The sequence below is a fragment of the Urocampus carinirostris genome, chromosome 3, assembly GCF_059441175.1.
Source record: "Urocampus carinirostris isolate Australia breed hairy pipefish chromosome 3, RoL_Ucar_1.0, whole genome shotgun sequence".
NCBI lineage: Eukaryota > Metazoa > Chordata > Actinopteri > Syngnathiformes > Syngnathidae > Urocampus > Urocampus carinirostris.
The window spans coordinates 17,991,578-18,011,791 of NC_142351.1; the positions used below are offsets into that span (position 1 = coordinate 17,991,578).

At 39.8% G+C, this 20,214-nt stretch overlaps 1 protein-coding gene across 1 annotated transcript in view; it reads left to right on the forward strand.

The window, feature by feature from the left end:
* Positions 1 to 3,396: 3,396 nt before the first annotated feature.
* The window catches only part of tshz2 (teashirt zinc finger homeobox 2), an 85,998-nt gene continuing 69,180 nt past the window's right edge, over positions 3,397 to 20,214 (forward strand). Inside the window, exon 1 of the mRNA XM_088330909.1 lies at positions 3,397 to 4,172. Coding sequence (XP_088187035.1) covers positions 4,133 to 4,172 — 40 coding nt within the window. The 5' untranslated portion in view covers positions 3,397 to 4,132. The remainder of the gene's footprint in view (positions 4,173 to 20,214) is intronic.

The window sequence follows — 20,214 nt, forward strand, 5'->3', positions numbered from 1 at the left end:
TGCATCTGTCATGATTACCGATTGGAATCACTTGCACCCGCTCATTTGGCGCCAGCCGCTCCGGGCTATCTGATTGTCTCCCTGTCCCTATTTGAACCCTGTCCTGTCACTCTCCTGTTGTCAGTTCGTCTGCGAACCTCTGTTGATACAAGGCAAGCCTTTTCGACCCTGACTCCCGCCTGTCCCGTTTTTGCTCCCGTTTTTCCACCTGTCCGTTCCTGATCTCGCCGTCTGTCTCCGGCTACGACCTGTTTTTTTATTCCGACCATGTCTGCTCTCCCGTCCTGGCTTACAACCCCTTTTTGGTCATGACCACGTCTACTCTCCTGTCCCGGCTGTAAATTAAAGAATGTTTGGTCGTGTTTGTTCTCTTCTAGAAATCATAGAATTTTACATTATCCAACAGTTTTGAAAATGCACCAGGGAGCCACTAGGGAAAGAGGCGCATGTGGCTCCCGAACCGCTGGTTCCGTAACCCTAGTCTAACTCGTGCAAAAAGCAGAACAGGACATGGACAAGTTATTATTACTCTGAAAAATTGTCAATCAAGCATTTGTAGTAATATGGCGACAAAATATTCCTGCATTTCAACACTAAATATTACAATCTTTTTAAACACTAATTTTTACTACTATGATGCATTATACTTTAATTTTGTCTCCCGTCCTGGCTTACGACCCGTTTTTGTTCCCGACCACGTCTGCTCTCCTGTCTCGGCTATCGACTTGTTTTTCCATTCCTGACACCGCCATCGCCAGCTACGGAAGATTCACTTCTGTATTCACAATCCAATTGCGAGAGCGACTTGCTTCCTGCGTCCAGAAAGCATAGGATTTTTTGTCTAACTCCACACAGAGTACTTTTAGATAGATAGATAGATAGATAGATAGATAGATAGATAGATAGATAGATAGATAGATAGATAGATAGATAGATAGATAGATAGATAGATAGATAGATAGATAGATAGATAGATAGATAGATAGATAGATAGATAGATAGATAGATACTTTATTCATCCCCGAAGGGAAATTCACATTTCCAGCAGCATCCCTGAGCTGAGAACAGTTCAATAATAAAGTCAAAAGAATACAATAGAGATTATTAAAAAAACAGTAAAATAAACAGCATTAAATATGAATTTCAAGTAAAATAGTGTCAAGTGGTTATCTGTCACACAAAATATGTCCTGCATGGAAACAGGAAAACATTTAAACATGAAGTTTAGATTATCCAGCTCACTGTTTACAAATATGCTTCAAAAATGGGATTACATTAAACACAAATTCACTTATTGCGAAATCATATAAATATTTCTCCTGGCACCCTGAGTATACATCTAGGCTTCAAGGTTTACAAACTAACCAAGCCAATAAAATTCAAGAAAGCATGGGATTTTTTTGGGGTATATTTTCTGAAATTAATGGTGAGATGAATAAAGAGGTGCCTATAATTTATAGTGAAAATGATGAGCATTTTGGATAATTTTGCAACATATAGATTTTGTCCAGTAACAGATGTGCTCAAAAGTTGACATACTTCAAGTGAATCTAATCCTTCATACACAACCATGTACAATATATAGCATGTGTTAAGCACTAATCTCACTTTTCTTTTTACACAAAACCAACTGATGAGGAGAAATCTTTGCAACTGTGTGTGCTTTCAAGGAATAAGACGTCACCCTAAAATCCCCCTTATTGCAAACATTAATGAAATTGCCGGTACCCTAAAAATAAACAAGAAAAAGTGAAATTTTATAAAATCCGAAGTCGTACAGCACAATTATTTCCAAAGAAAACTAAGACTGACCCTAATTTATTATTCCATTTTATTGTAACAGGGTCATGTGAAAGTTAAGTTTCACACATTGTCTTATTACCCTTAAAAGCTATGACATGTGGCTAGAGGTCTCTAATGACCCCCAAAAAAGACTCCAAAAGTTTGAAAATTACCAGATTGATACGACAAAAATGATGAAAAATTACCAGAATAAAAGACAAAAATAGACCCCAAAAATGACAGAAGATGAAAAAATGACCGAAAAATGTACCACAAATGTCAATTATTACATTTGGGTTTAGGTATTTCTCTCACTGACTTTTACATTTTTTTTTATTAATTATCCAACCGTCGTTGTCCTTTGTTTCTTTGTCTTAATGACATACTGCAGTTGTGGTTTATTTGTTCCGCTCTCTGTACCAACAGTCTGACCCTTTCTCCTACCGAGTCCTTCCAAATAAAATGTGAAAATTTGGGTTTGCTTCAGGCTTGGTCACTCAAATTAAGTTAATTGGTTAGGCTCAGGGTGGTTTGGGCTCTAATTCCCATGGGCCCGAGTTGGGTCAGGCTTATTTTTTTAGGCCCGATCTCATATGTATGTGCAAAGCGTGGATGCTTTACCGCTCAGAGCACATTCGGCGACAAAGCATCACTGCCCTCTATTGAGGTGGAGGTTTATTCTACGACCGTTTTGAAAAAAGTGCCCGATGTCAAACACACGCCCTTTGGCAAAGCTTAACCGATGTTTTATTTAGATTAACTCTTATTGAATAACAAAAAAACACAAGTACATCATATGATCACTGATCTAGACTACTCTATAAATCCCGATTTGCGTGTTTGGATTCGTATGTGGCTTATAGGCTAGGAAATGGCTGAACTAATTTTTGTGAAAATTTACACAGTAGTACTTCACGCCTCTGGGGGTGTCATTAGCTAGGTTTCGTGTCAAGGCACAAAATCGATAAACATCTGCTTTTGTGTACAAGCAGCTTTGGCTCTGCATGTGGTCGTACTGCTCTTTGGCAGTCCCTAATAGCTCCCTGGTTCTTTTTCAACAAACCACAGCCCTTACGACATCGCTCAAGTAGAATGCCCAGCAACAACAAGCTTAACAACGTCATGCCCGGGCCATTATGTGTCACGACCAGCACAAAGGGTAGACCCAATCGCGTAACATTTCCCACAAATTTATTGAAATACAGAAGAAAGGCAGTGCTCGCTGGACGCGGGAAGCAAGTTGCTCTGACAATCGGATTGTGATCCGAATACGGAAGTGGATCTTCCGTAGCGGGCGATGGCGGTGTCAGGGACGGAAAAACAGGAGAGAAAAACGTGGTTGGGGTCAGAAACGGGTCGTGGCCGGAGACAAACGGGGAGATCAGGAACGGGCAGGTGAAAAAAAAGAATGCAAAAATGGGACAGGTGGTAGTCAGGGTCAAAAAGGCTTGCATTGTAACAACAGAGGTTCGCAGACGGACTGACAAAGGGAGAGTGACAGGACCGGGCTTAAAAGGGGACAGGAGCCAATCAGGTAGCCCGCAGCGGCTGGCACCAAATGAGCGGGCACAGGTGATTCAAAATGGTAATCATGACATTATGCTTGTAAAACACAAGTAAAATGGAGACACCATACATCATATAGTGAGTTTAAAAAGTTGGGATCATGTCTTCCCCTAAGAATGTGGGCAAGCGGCAGGGATGTGCCTCTGTTCCTTTAACAAAGTGGCGCTTATCTGTTCTCAAATGTCTCTCTGCTGCCATCATCACCGTCGTTGTCGTCAGGTCCAGCCCGGTGCAAGCAAAGAGGGAGGGAGGAGTTTGCAATCTTCAGTTTCTCGCGTGGATCTCTGCGCTCTCACATCGCCTCCTTACTCTGCCCGTCCCCCCGGCACACAACTACTCCGAGCAAGCAGTGCCAAAAAAAAATATTTTCTTTTCAGTTTTATTTTTGTGAGTAACGAACGCGTTCAGAGTCCACGGAGGAGGAAGTGGACACGCGCGCACACACGCGCCGATCAGATGGACACGAGGAGGGGGGCGCTCCGTCCCGCCTAGAAGACGGAAGAAGCCCTGATTTGTCTTAAACGTCTATTAATCTTTTTTTCCTCTCCCCCCAAAAACTGTTTTTTTTTCGTTTCGGTCTGCTTCTCGCTATCACAACGCAAACTGGATTCTCCTCGGCGGGCTGATTGAGATCCAAGAGCGACGCACAGAAAACCAAAAACGGAAAGCGAAGAAGCACACGCTCCACGCGCGCGCGCGAGTACTCTATGCGCGCGCACGAGCGTGGCCCCGCATTGTGGTCTGCACCTGAGCACGCGCGCGCGAACGGACACCCCGCGGCAACATGCCACGCCGGAAGCAGCAGGCGCCTCGACGGGCTGCGGGTAAAAAGACCAATTCTTCTTCTTTTTAATTTTAGCAACCTTTTTTAGGCTTGTTTTGCTTTTGTTGCCATGGCCACCAACTCACCTTGGGGCACTCTCTCCACCTCCCACCAGCTCTTCTTTCCTGCAAACTTTTTCGCTTGTTTTCGTGCAAGTTTCTCCAAACTATTCATATACAGGGGTTTTTATGTATGTTATTATAATACTTTCGTTAAAAATGAAGATGGCTGGAAAGCACAAGTGGCATTTTACCGACTAAACATCCATCGATGCTCTGTGTAGTGCTCACGGGTCAAGCGGAGTACACATCCTCTGCATGCCCAGTTAAAGTAAAACCAAACCCTAATTTAGAGCTATACACAAGTTATTGTATATATACCGATGTATGTTTACATACCTGTCAACCTTACCCAATTGGTCCCTTTAATAATGATTGCAATAAACCCTATAAAAATACAATGTGGCACATATTTACTCACATAAAGGAAGACTCTGTAGAATATAAACAAATATATTGTGTAAAAATGTTTATTGTCGTTACAAAATGAACAACACAACTATTTTTTCAGCATCTTTCTTAGTTCATTTCCCACTTGCAGTAAATTTAGTGTTGCTTAAACACCTTCCACCTATCAGTGCAGGATTTCACAGACTTCATCTGTTTTTACAGATGGCTTACGCTGTCACAATTTAATTTATTTGCAATCAAAAAGTCAGAGTATCAATTCCTATGGTCTTTTTATACTCTATGTACTTTCCTTACATGTTTGAAAACAGCAATACAGTATTAGTAATCTTCGATGGCTTTGGCATCTACTTCCACTGACCGAGGTGATCCAGATAAGAACCGAAATAGGCAAGACAAGATCAATCTAACAAAAAAAAGACAGACAAATGTTATCCAGCAATTTCAAATGTTTAAAATCTGTATAAAATGTGGGTATAAGTTATGAGTTGACAGTTATGTGTTCACCTATCCGTGAACTTGTAGTAAAAACAAAGTCATGCCTGCATCAGCTGCATGTTGTGATGTGGAGCTGCTGTTTCCTGTTTGTGAACTCTCAGTGAACTTGTCATCAATTTACAGACTCATTTCCCCCTTTTTGCGATATGTTTCTAAATATTTTTTCAGCCCTTTTGGGCTGTGCATCCCGAAATTAGTTACAGTATTTTGCCCACAGTCTCAGTTTTTTCTCCCGAAATTGCATTGGTTTCTTTCTTTCTTTTCCTCTTTCTTTTTTCTTCTTTCTCTCTTTCTCTCTTTCTACTTACTTCCCTTATACTTCCCCCCCCTTGCGTGTGAAGCTGTGTGAAGTTATCAGTCTTTATTATGGCTGCGGATGCTGGGAGCAGATGGCGATTGTTTCTCTGCCAATAATAGCATTGCTTTTCTACGTGAGGACGATACTTAAATCATGCACACACACACACGCAAGCACCCAAAACCAGATAGAGGACAGACATACGTATCACAAACAATTTCCCTCTGCTCTTGATAAAAGAAAACTAATCTGAATTGTTATCCTTTTTTATCCGACATTGAGACGCTTCAAAATGCACTTGAGATCAAATCACTAAGCTCCTATTGGTTATGCGGTTATCAGGCAGTCTCGCACATCAAATATTTGCTGGTATGTCAATCATTACTGTTGTAACTTGATCAGAGATTATTACAGTTTATGTGATCACATCCTCGTTGTTTTGCAGTTACAGTATGTGTTAAGGAGCTGATGGTACTCAGTTGAAGTCTAAGCAAGGATATCTCCTTAAGTTTCACACTGAAAATGAGCCTCATTGTGTTTGTGACATTCTTGTTATTGATCCATATCTTAAATGTTCCTATACAGTGTCCTATCTTTCATTATTTGTCATTCGCTTTCCTTATTTATCATAAGTACTTTGTTTAGCAGGCGTTTTTGTAGCAACACGAAGAACATTTGACAGATGTTTGACATAAGGCATAAGGTAAATATTGTTATTTTATCCAGGTTACATCTAGCAATAGAGTTGTTTTCCGTAGTTGGTTTTAATTGTGTTAAAGGCAGAAGACACATTGCAAAATAGAAAATTAAGTATCACCTAATTGGCAGATTTATTTTAGTTTCAATCCATTTAACAATACTTTTTGTATAGAATTACAACATTTATACTTAAACATCATTGTCATGTAAGAAATAAAAAATATTCTGTTTGATCATTACCTACATCATCCCTCAATGGTTTATTTAAGAGTTACAGTATTTAAAGTTAACTTTCTTCTGCATGAGTCAAAATTAAAAGTATTATTGCTTTCAAATAAAGACAAAAAGACCTAATTCATTTTTTTGTGGTAGAGAAGTGCCTTTTGCTGTCCTGAAAAAAAAAATCGAATTTCAGAGATCTGGTTTATTTTCCCTGATCATAAATCATTTTGCTAATTCTTATCATGTTTCTTCTAATCACTGCAGAATTTATTCATTGAACCAAGTAACATTACTTACTATCTGCTTGATAAGACCGTTTTTTTATTTTTTATTTTACTGATTATTTTTTATGATAACATTAACATTATTTTCTTTTGAGGAATAACAAAGTATCTGGGCAAGAAGTGAGCCTAAATTTTCTGCAAAATGGTTAGGAATTAATAATTTGTGGTGCAAACATAAACCTAAATGCGTCAGGCTTTCCATGTATAGTCGCAAACTTTGATCCTGTTCCTTAGATTGGAGAATATATCCCCTAATTTCCACCTCTAAAACGGTCTTTCACTCATGCCCAACACTTATTATTGGAATCGGGTTGAGGGCTTGTTTTCTGTCCGTGCCCAAGTGATCCCTTTGCACACTTCCTAAATGTGCGAGGCCTGTGCAAGCGTACAAATAAGCCCAGCAGAAGAGTTTCTTCATTGTTGAGGTAATTGTCTCCTGGCTGACAGGCACATTCATCAGTGGCCTAATGGTCAATCAAAAGTTGGCAGGCAGAGTGTTTTCATTCTTTCCTATCCACTACATTAGGAATACTTCATCAAAATGTCGGGCTGCTAATGGCTGTGAAGAGTTCATGACTGACTGATCCCTTGTCTGCAAGCCCCCCCTCCAATACATCCGCGACCCTCCTCCGGCTTGAAAATTAACAGCTTTGCGGTTGCGAGATGTGGGCCTGCAGATAAACAAATTGTGCATTAATATTTCATCTTGGAGACCTGCGAGGGTGCTGTGAAGCGGTGGAATATTCCCGGCCCCACGTTGTCATTTTTCTCATTTTTCCGGGCCCCTCCTCCTCGTCCTCCACGTCCTCCTCCGGTATTCTTGAAGGCTCTTTGCAGCTGTAACTCATTTCACTTGATGACTTTACTGAGGTTACTGAGAGTGACGACAAATTGATTACCTGGCAGAGCAAGAATGGAGCGAGCGGAGACGGCGGCTGACAGTCATGTTATAATAATATGTTTAATGATGTGTGTAGCCGGAACAAGGAAAAAGCAAAATGGAAATAAGCTCACCTAAGGTGCAAAATAATATAAGTGTGTTCATTGTTGATGTAGGACCCTTAAAGTTACACAAAAAATCACAAAAGAAGACAAGGAGCTCCATTGGGAATTGTAGTATTTATTAATAGGTACATATGGAAATGTCACTCCGTACTACACCCTGCAAACTCTAAATTAGGTACATTATAATGTCATCCAGTATAAAAGCAGTTACAAACATCCAAACAGCAGAATAAGACAGAATTAAAAGTGGGCGGTCAAACAATTTCAACTCATTAAATGTGTTTTCAGAAGCATTGTCCCTAAGGGCCAAAACGTAACAATAAAGTTTTTAATTTTATTTTAAAAAACTAATATAGAGGATTTGGTGCTGATCATCGTTAAGTATCAAACATCTGGGAATGTTTTAGTATGATAAATCACAATTAGACGGCATGTGTATTTTGAGCAGATCTTTGTCCACACATCGAGGAAGCTCAATTTCCTTTTGTTGCTTCCTGAATCATTCGCCGAATGAGTGTGTGTAGTCGGCCCCATATGGCGAGTTCGCATAGTTAAGCAGTGTTGCGAGAGTCGCGAGGTATAAACAAATAGTAATAGGCAGTAAACTCTTTACCTGAGCTTATCACTTTCAAACAAAGACGAAGTCCAATTGTTATCGTCTGGTCAGAGAGGGATGACGTTTCGTGCAACGCGGTCGCAAGTGGGAACCGAGGGGACCAACATCAAGTGAGGGTTCTTGCAAAGTTCATGCACTGTGCATGCATAGTTCATTTATCAGTTTAGCCTTCTTGCAATAAAATATTATTTTGCAAGCAAAGTGAACTTTGTGTTTATGGAAAGCATTGTTTGGATATTGGAGGTATCTCAAATGCAACAAAAGCCCTGCAGTCTGATTAAAATGCATCTTTTCACAAATGAGCTGTTTTTCTCAGAAGTTTTCTTGGAAATTAGTGTTTTCAAAAAACATAACAATGTTCAACTGTTGTTTATCAATCGATTGTAAAAGCTAGAAACATACTTTCTTCAAAAGAAATATGAAAGTTCACCTTTTTTTTTTAATATGTCCATATAGCTACAAAAACATTTTCTATAGGCCTTCAAGGATGAGTGAAAATGGCAAAAATAGCCTGGCTTTGAATGAGTTCAAGTCAAATTGTCTACATCCTTTAATACAAAGTTTGTTTTTCTCAAGTGTGACATTTGTATTAAAAGACAGATGTTGGCAATTATGTGTGTTATGCTTTGACTTGTGACTGCTGATGGGACAAACCAAATGTTCCCAAAAATGTATCACGCATGCCTGTCCATTAAGCACGCCATAAATCCAAACATTTGTTTCTGCATTAGACTATTAAAAATGATGACATGCCGTCTTGTTTATTACTCAAACAGATTTAAATTGATTAGAAAAAAATAAAACTTGATGTGTTTTAGGATTATTTAATGTATTGGTTTCTCATTCTAGTGTAAAAACCTTGATCACTCACTTGCCCAAACAGACAAACGTATAAGAAGAACGGTCATTTTAATTATTTTCTATTAATGTTCTTTATTCATTACAATATGCTTGGCCTGTGTTTTGTTATGGCCTGTGTTGGAATGCACCGTTTGAAAAGGATTTGTATTCAGCACCAAGAGTCTTCAAGTGTAAAGCTGGGATTGTTAGGTAAATTGCATCCTAGGTATCTAGCCAATGAGTTGATCAATTATAGGACTTTACAATAGACATTTTTGTTTTTCATAAAAACTTTTTTCACACGTTTTATGATTAAAATTCTATTCCAATATTTACAATACTAATCCAGTAAATTTGCAATGTCGTTACTTATTAAAAGCAAGTAAGAAGAATTGTAGTTTTAAAAAGAAGATAGTCAGTATCTTAGTTCTGTGTTGCAACAAACTACAGCAGTGTTTTTCAAGCAGTGTGCTGGGGGACACTAGTTTGCCGTGAGACCTTTTCTCGTGGGCTGCTGGAATTAGCCCAATATTATCTTTTCAAAAAATCAGGCCATTATTCAATATTTTTGTTATTTTCAGACGAGGAACTGTAATAGTCATCCATATCAGTAGGTGGCAGTAGATTTTTATATACTTTTTATATACTAACTATCTGCGCATGAGGTAGCACAGTACATTTAATAACTTCATTTGTTTAACAAAGAGGTTTAAGATTGCGCTGTAAAAAATAAAAACACAAATAAAGCACATCATTCTTTTTTATTTTAAGTATTTTCTTCTTTTTATATACTAATTATCTGCTTATGAGGTAGTACAGTGAAACATATGACATCATTTTCAAACATTTCCGACGGACAGTGTGCCTCGGAACCTTTTTATAAATTAAAGTTTACCTCGGTTCAAAAAGTAAAACACTGAACTACAGTGTTTACCCAATTAAACACTATATGATTGATTAAAGTATTTAGGCACACAGCTGCTTTTTATTTATCGGCTCCTTGTTGGTTTCTCAAACCTATTTTGCCATTGTACCTAATGTGGGAAAATAAGACTCTTCCGTCGTAAACATGGTTAAAAATGTCTTTATCTTATCCTATCTATCTATCTACCCTACCTACCCTACCCACTCTACCTCGTCTTACCCTACTCTACTCTACTCATCTCCCTAGTAGGTTTTTACCGATCTCGTTGTCTAGCTCCTAGCATGATGAGCTATTAATTAGGTTATTAGACTATTGCCCACTTTTAGGTCTTAATAAAAATAGTTTCATATATTCTAACTCGCACTTATCGTGATTTTGTGAAATACATGCATTTCTAAAGATTGCAGATGATTGATCCTTTCCATGTCCTCTTAAATCGTATTCAAAATAATTCATAGAAATGGAGGAAAATGTTCCTGTATTTAAACGGTATTATAAACGGTTGCTCTGCAGGTGTATGAATAATGAAAAGGTAAAAAAAAAAAGCTTTTCATGTACAACGCCCTTTCATCACTGTGTGACGTTATCAGGCACGTTTTGCTTTTATTCGGTTTAAAGGCGGCACGACAGCACAAGGTTCATGTTTGAGTGAAAGGAACCATATGTTACCGTGTGGCCCGTGGGAGGATATCCCTCTCGCTGTTGTTGTTTTTTAATTTTTACAATAGCGCTGTGCCTGTAACCCAATTTGCTGTTAACAAGATGAATTGGGGAGCAGACAAAGGCATTAAGTGTTGCAGCGCCAGCTCGTGACTGACAGCAGCTTGTGGGAACGGCCTCGCACAAATTCCTCCTAAGTGGTTTGCTCAGAAAACATCCAAGCATCAAGGCAGATGTTGTTGATGTACTTGAGGTGGGAAAACAGGTCCAGTTTGAAAGAGGAACTATCAAACCTTGTTCTCTTGTTGCTGGGGGATTTTACACCTTCCTTTGATCGTACTCTGTTAGTGATTTACTTGTTATGTGACAAGCTAACACTAAATGTATCGTATTTTCCACACCATAAGGCGCACCAGATTATAAGGCGTACCTCCCAAGTCTCTTGTGATTTCTTTTTTAACATTTAAGGCACACCGGAGTATAAGGAGCATTGAATTAAAACTATAGTCGGGATAAGGGTTGCACAAAAAAATAAAAAGTTCCCCATTTGTGCATTGATTCATCAGGTGGAATATATCACTGATTAAATTAAATAAAATTGCATAAAATATCATGTAGTGGGAATCAAACCCATATCACAGCATGGAGTACACAAGGTCCTATCCACTAGACCTGTCGGGACCAGAACAGAGACAGGACCCACTTGCGTTACATTTCTCTCAGTTTTATTGAAAAAAAGGATAGGGTTGCACCCACGATCCGGTGATCGCTGGGCGCGGGAAGCAGGTTGGTCTGAACGCGGATGGGGAATTTCCTTGGCGAGCGATGGCGGTGTCGGGAACGGAAAAAACAGGTCAGTAGCCGGGACAGGAGAGCAAAAAACGTGGTCGGGATCAGAAACGAGTCGAAAACCAGGAGTGGAGAGTAGACGTGGTCAGGATCAAAAAACGGGTCGAAGCCGGGACACAGGAGCAAAAACAGGTGGGAGTCAGGGTCGAAAAAGGCTTGCCTAGAGTAATCTGAGGTTTGCAGACGGACTGACAACAGGTGACAGAAGGGAGTGGGTTTAAATAGTGACAGGGAGCCAATCAGAGTCCGAGGCAGTCAGCGCAAAGGAGCGGGCACTGGTGCATCACATCGACAAGACCACTGGGAAAATTACATGAAAAGTCACTACGTTTTAGCTCATAATCGCACTATTTTTAGTCGCTGTACAAAAATTGTTGATGTTATTATATCCAGACATTAAAAAGGTTGTGGACAACTGAAATGCTGTATTGTATCGTCGACTTGCAAAGTCTTCATGAAAGGAACAAGATTCTGAACTGACTGTGGTCACTAATTCGATTGTTTTGAATCGAATGAAGAGAAAGGTATTGTAGGAAATTATTCGGTCGTTCTGATCTGAATGAAGAGTAAGGTATTGTGAGATGTAATTCAGCCTCATGTATTCAAAACGTTTTCTACCTGCAATGCTTAGTCTGAGCTGAGCTAACCCTAACCCAAAGTGACACAAAATTCTCTCTACTCTAAAATATCTGTACCGTGACTAAAATAGTGTAAAAATGAGACCTTTTCATGTATTATCGGTAACCCTAGTGCTTTATTGGATAGGATCCGGCGCTCTCTCTGCAATTTAGGTTCGATTCCCGTATATTCAATGTCCTTAGTGGTCTTGTGGTTATCCGGTTTTGTCCCCGATGCAACATTTTATTCAATCATAGTCTGCGATAAAAAAAAAATTGAACAAATATTGCACAAATATATGATTTCCAATTTTGTTTGCATATGAGGCGCACCGGAATATAAGGTGCACGGTCAAATTTCTGGTCAATTGGGATTTTGGGTTTACCTATTCCTATGGAACATACGGTATTTAGGTATCTTCAGTGTTACAAAGACGATAAGAGAAGCTCAATGTAACACCCTTGCCAAACAAGTCTCATTCCGGGCATCATAATATTACATTTCAATCCAAATGTTCATTTTGAATCTGTAGTGCCACATTTGGAAGCATGCAGCGAATATTCATACAATAGAAACAAAGTAGAGGGTAAAGCATTTTCCCGAATTTAATAAATGCATTTTATTTTGGCCTGGTTTCCAATTCTTGAAAAGTTTGGTAGAAAGCAATTAGCTGCTAATAAACAAACAGTGGTGAATACATGACCTATTTCAACTAATTGACTCATAAACCACCATGTTTTGGCACTCTGTTTTGGCAAACATTGTGGATTGGTATCTACATTTCTTGTGTTGATTGTTGAGCAGAGCAGGGAAAAAAAAGATCAAAAAATTTACTTTGATTTAAAAGAAAATCCGAAAAACGTAATGTGGACAGTAATATGCATGCACGGGGGTATATTTCGCAGGGCAAACTCCGTCTCGAGATCCAGAAAATTGCAAAGTGATGCAATCATTACTGAGCATTAAATCTCTCTGCGTTTCTCTGCGACGAGGTTGACGTCAACAAATGTTTTGATCAAATGCAGTCCTCCGTGCGCCGTACACTTCATTGCTGCAGTGTCTGCACTTTTAGGCTTCCGCTCCCCGTAGTGGTTTCTTTTAATAACTTCCTCTTCATCAGCAACTTTTTACTGTTAAACGAGAAGAACTATCAAGTCAGGTGAGCTTGTAGCAGGTGCTGCTAGCGCCGCACGCTAGTTTTTCTTGCCATGCGTGCACATGTGGCATGAGTCGTGTTTCCTTCATGACAGTAAAACAGGACCCATGCATTAACACGTTTAGATTATGAGCAAGTGGGCAGATGTTTATGCTATGGACTTCAGGGGTCTTACAGGAGACAAATGTTGACACAATAGGGTCTATTTTTGTGTCTGTGCAGTGCCCGTCTGGTGCAGGGTGGAGTCATACCGCACATGGGCTTGGTCTCCTTTCTTTCAGTATCTTCAAAAAAGATGCAAACATGTTGGTGGAGCTGGGTGTGAGCACAGCCGTCTTACTCCATGGGCAATGGAAAGCACAATTATCCCTCGATTATCCTCCCGCGAAAAGGGAAAATCCACGAAGTAGCGTTACAGCTTCGTAAAAGCCCCAGAGGGTGAACCTTACCTTGAGATGACTTCCTTACCGGCTTAGAGTATATAGCTGTATCAAAAAACAACTATAGATCTCCAAATAAAAAACACCGAACACAGAATTGCGGTATAATTAATCGTCTTTATTGTTATTATTCAAAAGTACAACGGAATTTGTTGACTTCTCCATTTATTTCAAGAAAACTATTTAGAAAGCAGCTGGCTAGCTGCACGCTAGTATTAGGGCTCCTCAGTTTGAGCCAGGTCAGTACAGCTGTCCCGAATGTAGAGGTTTCCGACAAGTTGTAGCTCAAGGTTATCCATTTCAGGGGTAATGGATCTGGCGTTGGTGAGACACAGCTTTGACAGGGTTGTCAGCCCAGACCTAGCAGTAGGCCGGTCCTACACCGTTCCTGCCTTCATTGGCTTATCGAACCCGAAAATAATCCACCGGCTGATGATCACCATTTCTTTGCACTCTTCGGATTTTCCTCAGAGTGTGATTTAATTTATGAATTCATTTTCAATGTAACCAGCTGCTTAAAGCTAACTTTAGCTATCCATTTACATTTTTGGGTGGGTGGACACATTCACTTGTGCCCACCCTGGCTGTTTGAATGACCTAATACACCATTCTATCACACTTGTGCAAACAGTCAAGCCCACCCAACACACAGAGCCATCTCTAATCTGCCCTTCGTGATAGCATTTGCTGTGTGTTTTCTCAGAATACAATGCACGACACGTTGATATGTATAAAAACAAAGACAATTTCATTCAAATTCCGCAAAGCAGTGAACCAGCGATAACCAAGGTGCCAGTAGAGAGGGGTCTCTGTACTCCTTTCATTTCCTTTCGTTTGTTACCCCACAGGTGCTATCTTAGATTTATCTAGTGCAGGCAGAAACTCATTTGGGGTGGCATGGCGGATAGGTGGTTAGTGCGCAGCCCCAGGGTGCGGGGATCCTGGGTTTGATTCTAGCTACCACAGCCTCCCTGTGGAGTTTGCATGTTCTCTCCATGCCTGTGTGGGTTTCCTCCGGGCACTCCAGTTTCCTCTCACATTCCCAAAACATGCATGTCAGGTTGATTTGCCAGTCAAAAATTGTCCACAGTTATGAATGAGCGAGTGCAGTAAATATATTGATATATTTTGCAATAGTTCTCGCAGAAACACATTTTCATTTGTTTTATTGTGTAATGTCCAGCCACACTTTTGTCGTAATTATGCATTAAATATGATGACATACTTGGTTTTATAGACTAAATTTGACTATTTGCAATAACTTGGGTTCGACCAATTGCAGGGAGACGCACTCCAACTTACCAGACACTCTACACAAGACTTTCACTGGCACAAAAAGGGTCAATTTGCCGACTTATACGCTGCACAGTGCAGTTTTACTGACAATATGGTCATCAGTAATTATTTTAAACCCCCTATAAATTCCCTTTTTGAAATGATAGACCTTTAACATATTTACTGACAAAACCATTGTATAACACATTACAATTGTTGTTGTTTTTTACACTGAAGTAAATTCTTCATGTGGGTTTTTTTTCGATTGTCTTGAAGAAACCACACAGTTCAAGGTTCTTATAAGTTATTTTTTCATCTTAGGTTTTTGCATCATACATAAATGCATCCATAAACAATGTAGCGTAAAGTATTAATTTATCTGCTGAAACATTAGGCCGCATAAGTCAAAACCCGTGAGCCGGTTGTGGCTCGCGAAAAGGTACTACAGTTTGAGATGTTCTTGATTAATTATTGTATCATACACCGGGAATCGTTGTATATTTTTTACACTTCTCCTTGAAGAATGGGTGTTTTTTGGTTAATAGCTTTTTGCACTTGATTTTATTGTATTCCAATCCATATTTTAAAGAATAATTCCCTTTTTTTCAGATAAATTTAGCACACTTTTGCTAAACGGAAACAGGACCCACTTGCGTGACGTTTACCATAAGTTTTATTGAAAGAGAGAGGAAGGGCTGCGCCCACGATCCGTGTTTGCTGGGCGCGGGAAGCAAGTCGCTCTCATACTCGGATTGTGATCCGAAACGGAAGTGGATATTCTGTAGCGAGCGATGGCGCTGTCAGGGGCGGAAAACTGGTCGGTAGCCGGGACTGGGAGAGCAAGACGTGGTCGGGGTCGGAAGCAAGTTGTAAGCCAGAACGCAAGAGTAGACGTAGTCGGGAACAAAAAGGGTTCGTAAGCTGGGACGGGAGACCAGACGTGGTCAGGATCCTAAGAGGTCGTAGCCGGAGACAAACGGGAGCAAAAACGGGACAAGCGAGAGTCAGGGTCAAAAAAGGCTAGCCTAGTATTCGCAGACGGACTGACAAAAGGAGAGTGACAGGACTAGGTTTAAATAGCAGGGAAGCCAATCTGTCAACGAGTCGCAGCTGGCGCCACACGGGTGGCGCCAATTGGGCGCCACAGCAACCGTGACAATAGAGATGACAGGCTACTGATGTTGCCTAAATAATACTGGTTTCTTTTATTTCATGTTAATGTAATGGCCATTTTTACATTAAGGAAATTTGTATGTTGAAGTTTTAAGAAAATGTTGCTTTTTGATCTGATCACATTTTAATGTTTGTTAAACTTACATTAGGTAGACCAGTTCCAACGTGATGCCCGTGAGCACCTGGTAGCCCCCTAAAGACACCTAAGTAGCCAGAGGACCGGTTTTGAAAATAACTCACTAATAATGTGTCATCATGACTTTTTAGGAAATTTAATTTCCAACTGACCTACGATATCATTTACATTATCGTTGTCTTTAAATACATGATTAATTCTTCCTTTTTAAAAAAAAAAAAATCTGCCTATAATTTATAAATGTTGTTTTAGTCGTTGACTAAGCCTATTTTACCCTTCTTTAAATTATTACAATGTGGTGATAACAATAATATCACAGTAAAAACAAGGTAATAACATTATAAGTTGTAATTTTTAAAATGCTGATAGCCCTTGAGCTAATCAGTCACAAAAATGTAGCTCTCGGTCTCAAAAACGTTGGCGATTACTGCAATACACTATGCTCCATTTTGACAATTTTGAACATTCGATCAGTCTGGCTCTCGGCTTGTTGCCAATTTTTGTTTATTCGACCTTCCGTCCATTTGACTTTAACACCCGAAATGCCCAATTTTTTCCCCCTTACTCTCAAGTGTTAGCGCCCATTCACCTCACCGTTCCTCTTGAGACGTGCACTCGTTTTTCCAGGAACATGGCACTGTTGGAATCATGTAAATGCATTACATAAATCAGTTGCTGATTTTTTAGGAACTGTAACTTAAAACTCAATGTTGGGATGAGAGTTTTGAAGAAGTCTGCTAAATCTTATTGTGTCTGTCATGTTTTTGTCTGAATGTGGGTGATACAGTAGCAATAGTGGGCCTGGTATTGATTTCACAGTCCCAGTGGGATTGTCTGTTTTATGTTCTTTGCACTGAAATGCACACTTCCTGGTGCGCCGTGTGTTACTTTTATGAGGAACATTCTCGCCGCAGCTTTCGTCTTTGTAATTTATGCCCGCGGCCCCGCGTCATCTCCATTTTTTTCCCGAGTGCTCAGATTTAGGCGTTCGTCTTGTACTTGTTGACCTACATGTGTAGTGTCGTTAGGTGGGGAAATGGGGTGGGGGTATTGGGTGCATATGCATATGTCTGCCATATGGAGGCCTTAAAAATAAAACACCAATGGATTAAGTTCACCTGAGTAGCAATCTCACTAAGGGCGAGTGAGAGCAAATGATGTAAATAACATTAACTAACTGATTGCCAAGAATGAATCATTACCCCATTTATGTTTTTTATTGTACTTTTTCATTTTCAGACAAGAATACTCATTCTTGTTATTATTTTTAAAAAGGAGTAAACTCCTGCAAATTTGGGATTTTCAGTCAGATCAGATTTTCTCAACTGTTTTTCCCTTAACTCACATCATGCAATAGGAGGATGATTTTTTTTTACATAATTTACGATTTTTATTGTAATTTTTCATGTTTTTTTTGTTTTATTTTCATTGCTCCGGTTTTCATACAAAAATTGGGTTCAATACTTTTTTTCCCCGATCAGTTTTTCAAAATTAATATTTGTTTCCTTAAAGGGACAGTGTGTAATATTTGGTGCATCCTAATGGGACCAAAACATTTGTTAGTTAAAAAAAACAAAAAACATTGGTTTGAATACTTTGCTATAAGACATCATCATCAACTATCATCAAATTAATTTCTGTATAAAAAATCATAGGTCGAGAATTTTATATTTCTTTTAAACAGTAGAATCCACTTTTTGGTCGCTGCCGGCATCTTGCTGCCATGCTGTATCTGGCACTGGCCCTTGCAAGCACCAGACAGCACAGAGCCATCTAGTGGTCAAATATTACATACTAGGACTTTTACCCTCTCAGTGCCAAAGACGATTTTCACATATTTTTGTTTTTGTCGGGCAATTTATTCAAGTTTTTTCTTCTTTTCTCTCTGATTATCGGCAGCTGGCATTAGTTTGTATGGCATTTGCTATTAAGCGTTATGGGTCGCGCCCAAGAAGAACTGAAAATTTGAGCTACATATTACTGTCATTTTACCCAGCACCTATATGGATAAATATTTGTCCCTAAAATATTTAAACAGGTATTTGTCAGGACCAGAACGGAAACAGGACCCAATTGTGTTACGTTTCTCGCAAGTTTTATTAAAGGAAAGAGGAAGGACTGCGCCCAAAATCCGGTGTTTGCTAGGCGCGGGAAGCCGGTTGCTCTGAACGCGGAAGCTGATCTTCCGTTGCGAGCGATGGCGGTGTCGGGGACGGATAAACAGGTCGATAGCCGGGACGGGAGAGCAGACGTGGTCGGGATGGAAAACGGGTCGTAAATCGGGACGGGAGATCAGACGTGGTCAAGATCAAAACGGGTCTTAGCCTGAGACCAACTGGAGCAAAAACGGGACAGGTGGGAGTCAGGGTCGAAAAGGCTTGCCTAGTTATCCACTGAGGTTCGCAGACGGACTGACAACTGGTGACAGAAAGGAGTGTGTTTGAATAGGGACAGGGAGCCAATCAGCGTCTGAGGCAGTTGGCGCCAAAGGAGCGGGCACAGGTGCATCACATCGGTAATCATGACAGTATTTTTCAGATCCAGAAATATATTTGCGATTTACTCAAGATCTAAACATTCTATATCTTGGTAAATGCACACGCAAGATGAAACATTGCATTTGTAAATTACAGATATATTTGTGGGTCTACAAAATACATGATTTACACCGGATTTCTTCTTTTAATAGTAGTTGGAACCATTAGGGTCTCAGGGGCATCATTTCTTGTGGTGTGTCTTGGGCAACTACAGCCTGAGGGTGCCCAGCCCTCTCCAGGCCCCCCAAAAATTAAACATTAGGCTTCGTAAAAATTTTTTGAATTTCCCCATTAAAAAGGTGTACGGACCCTGACTTTAAGTCTCCATAGTTTATCCTCTTTCTTGCTTTTTAGCACTTGTTTTCAGTTGAACTGAAAAATACAACCCTTTAAGTGCTTTTTACCCGCACAGACACTTTACTTGGATTGAATTGAGGGCATAAAGCCCTCTCATGAAAGCAAAAAAAAAAAAAACTTCATCTTAAATTATCTGATTTGCCCCTTATCAAACTCGTAATGAGCCTCAATTAAGATGAATTATGTAAATCAACCCTGGTTGCTCGTGACTGCAGGAGCGATGACAACATTGGTTCTAATGTTAATGAAGTAATCTGTGATAATTGCAAAGGGATATCATCTACTTGAGGCGCATGTCACTGAGGTGGGTTGAGTGTTGGTGCAATTGCATTTGGGTGAGGTGGAAAGGCCATGACTACTGGGCACAGTATTTCACGACAAACGTGTTTGGTGCCTTAAACAGAGTGTTATAGAAAATGGTGGTGCAGTATTATTCATTCTTACAAAAACAACATGTGATTATTGTACACAAGAATCTGTTAGCCTTCCAACTCTGGCAACTTTTTGTGTAAATGAAGCTATGATTGCTTAGAGGAGCTGTACGGAATTAGGACATCTTTAACTCACGGCCACCATTATTGCAGCCCCAATCAGAGATGGGAAGCTGTGTAGTTGCTGTTGTGGTCTTTTTGGACTATTTTACAGGCTTGAGGCGTCGTTGCTAATGTAAATTTTAACACAGTACCTATTGTTTTCTTTTATTGATTGTTACTATGTTTTGAGTATTGATACCCAATGCTAAATCTATTCCACCCTGGTCATCTTAAAGGGGGATTTCCGCTTCTGAGGCCCCCTCTCAAGGTTTCTTATTTTCCTTGTGCTGAGAATTTGAGTTTTTCCTTGCCTGCATGTTGGTTTAAGATCACGGGACGGTGTAATTTCAATCCTGTGCAGTCCTTTGAGACATCTTGTGATTAAGGGCTATACAAATAAATGTGACTTGACCTGAATCAGGCAGGTCTTGATACGCATGATTTTTTAGACCACC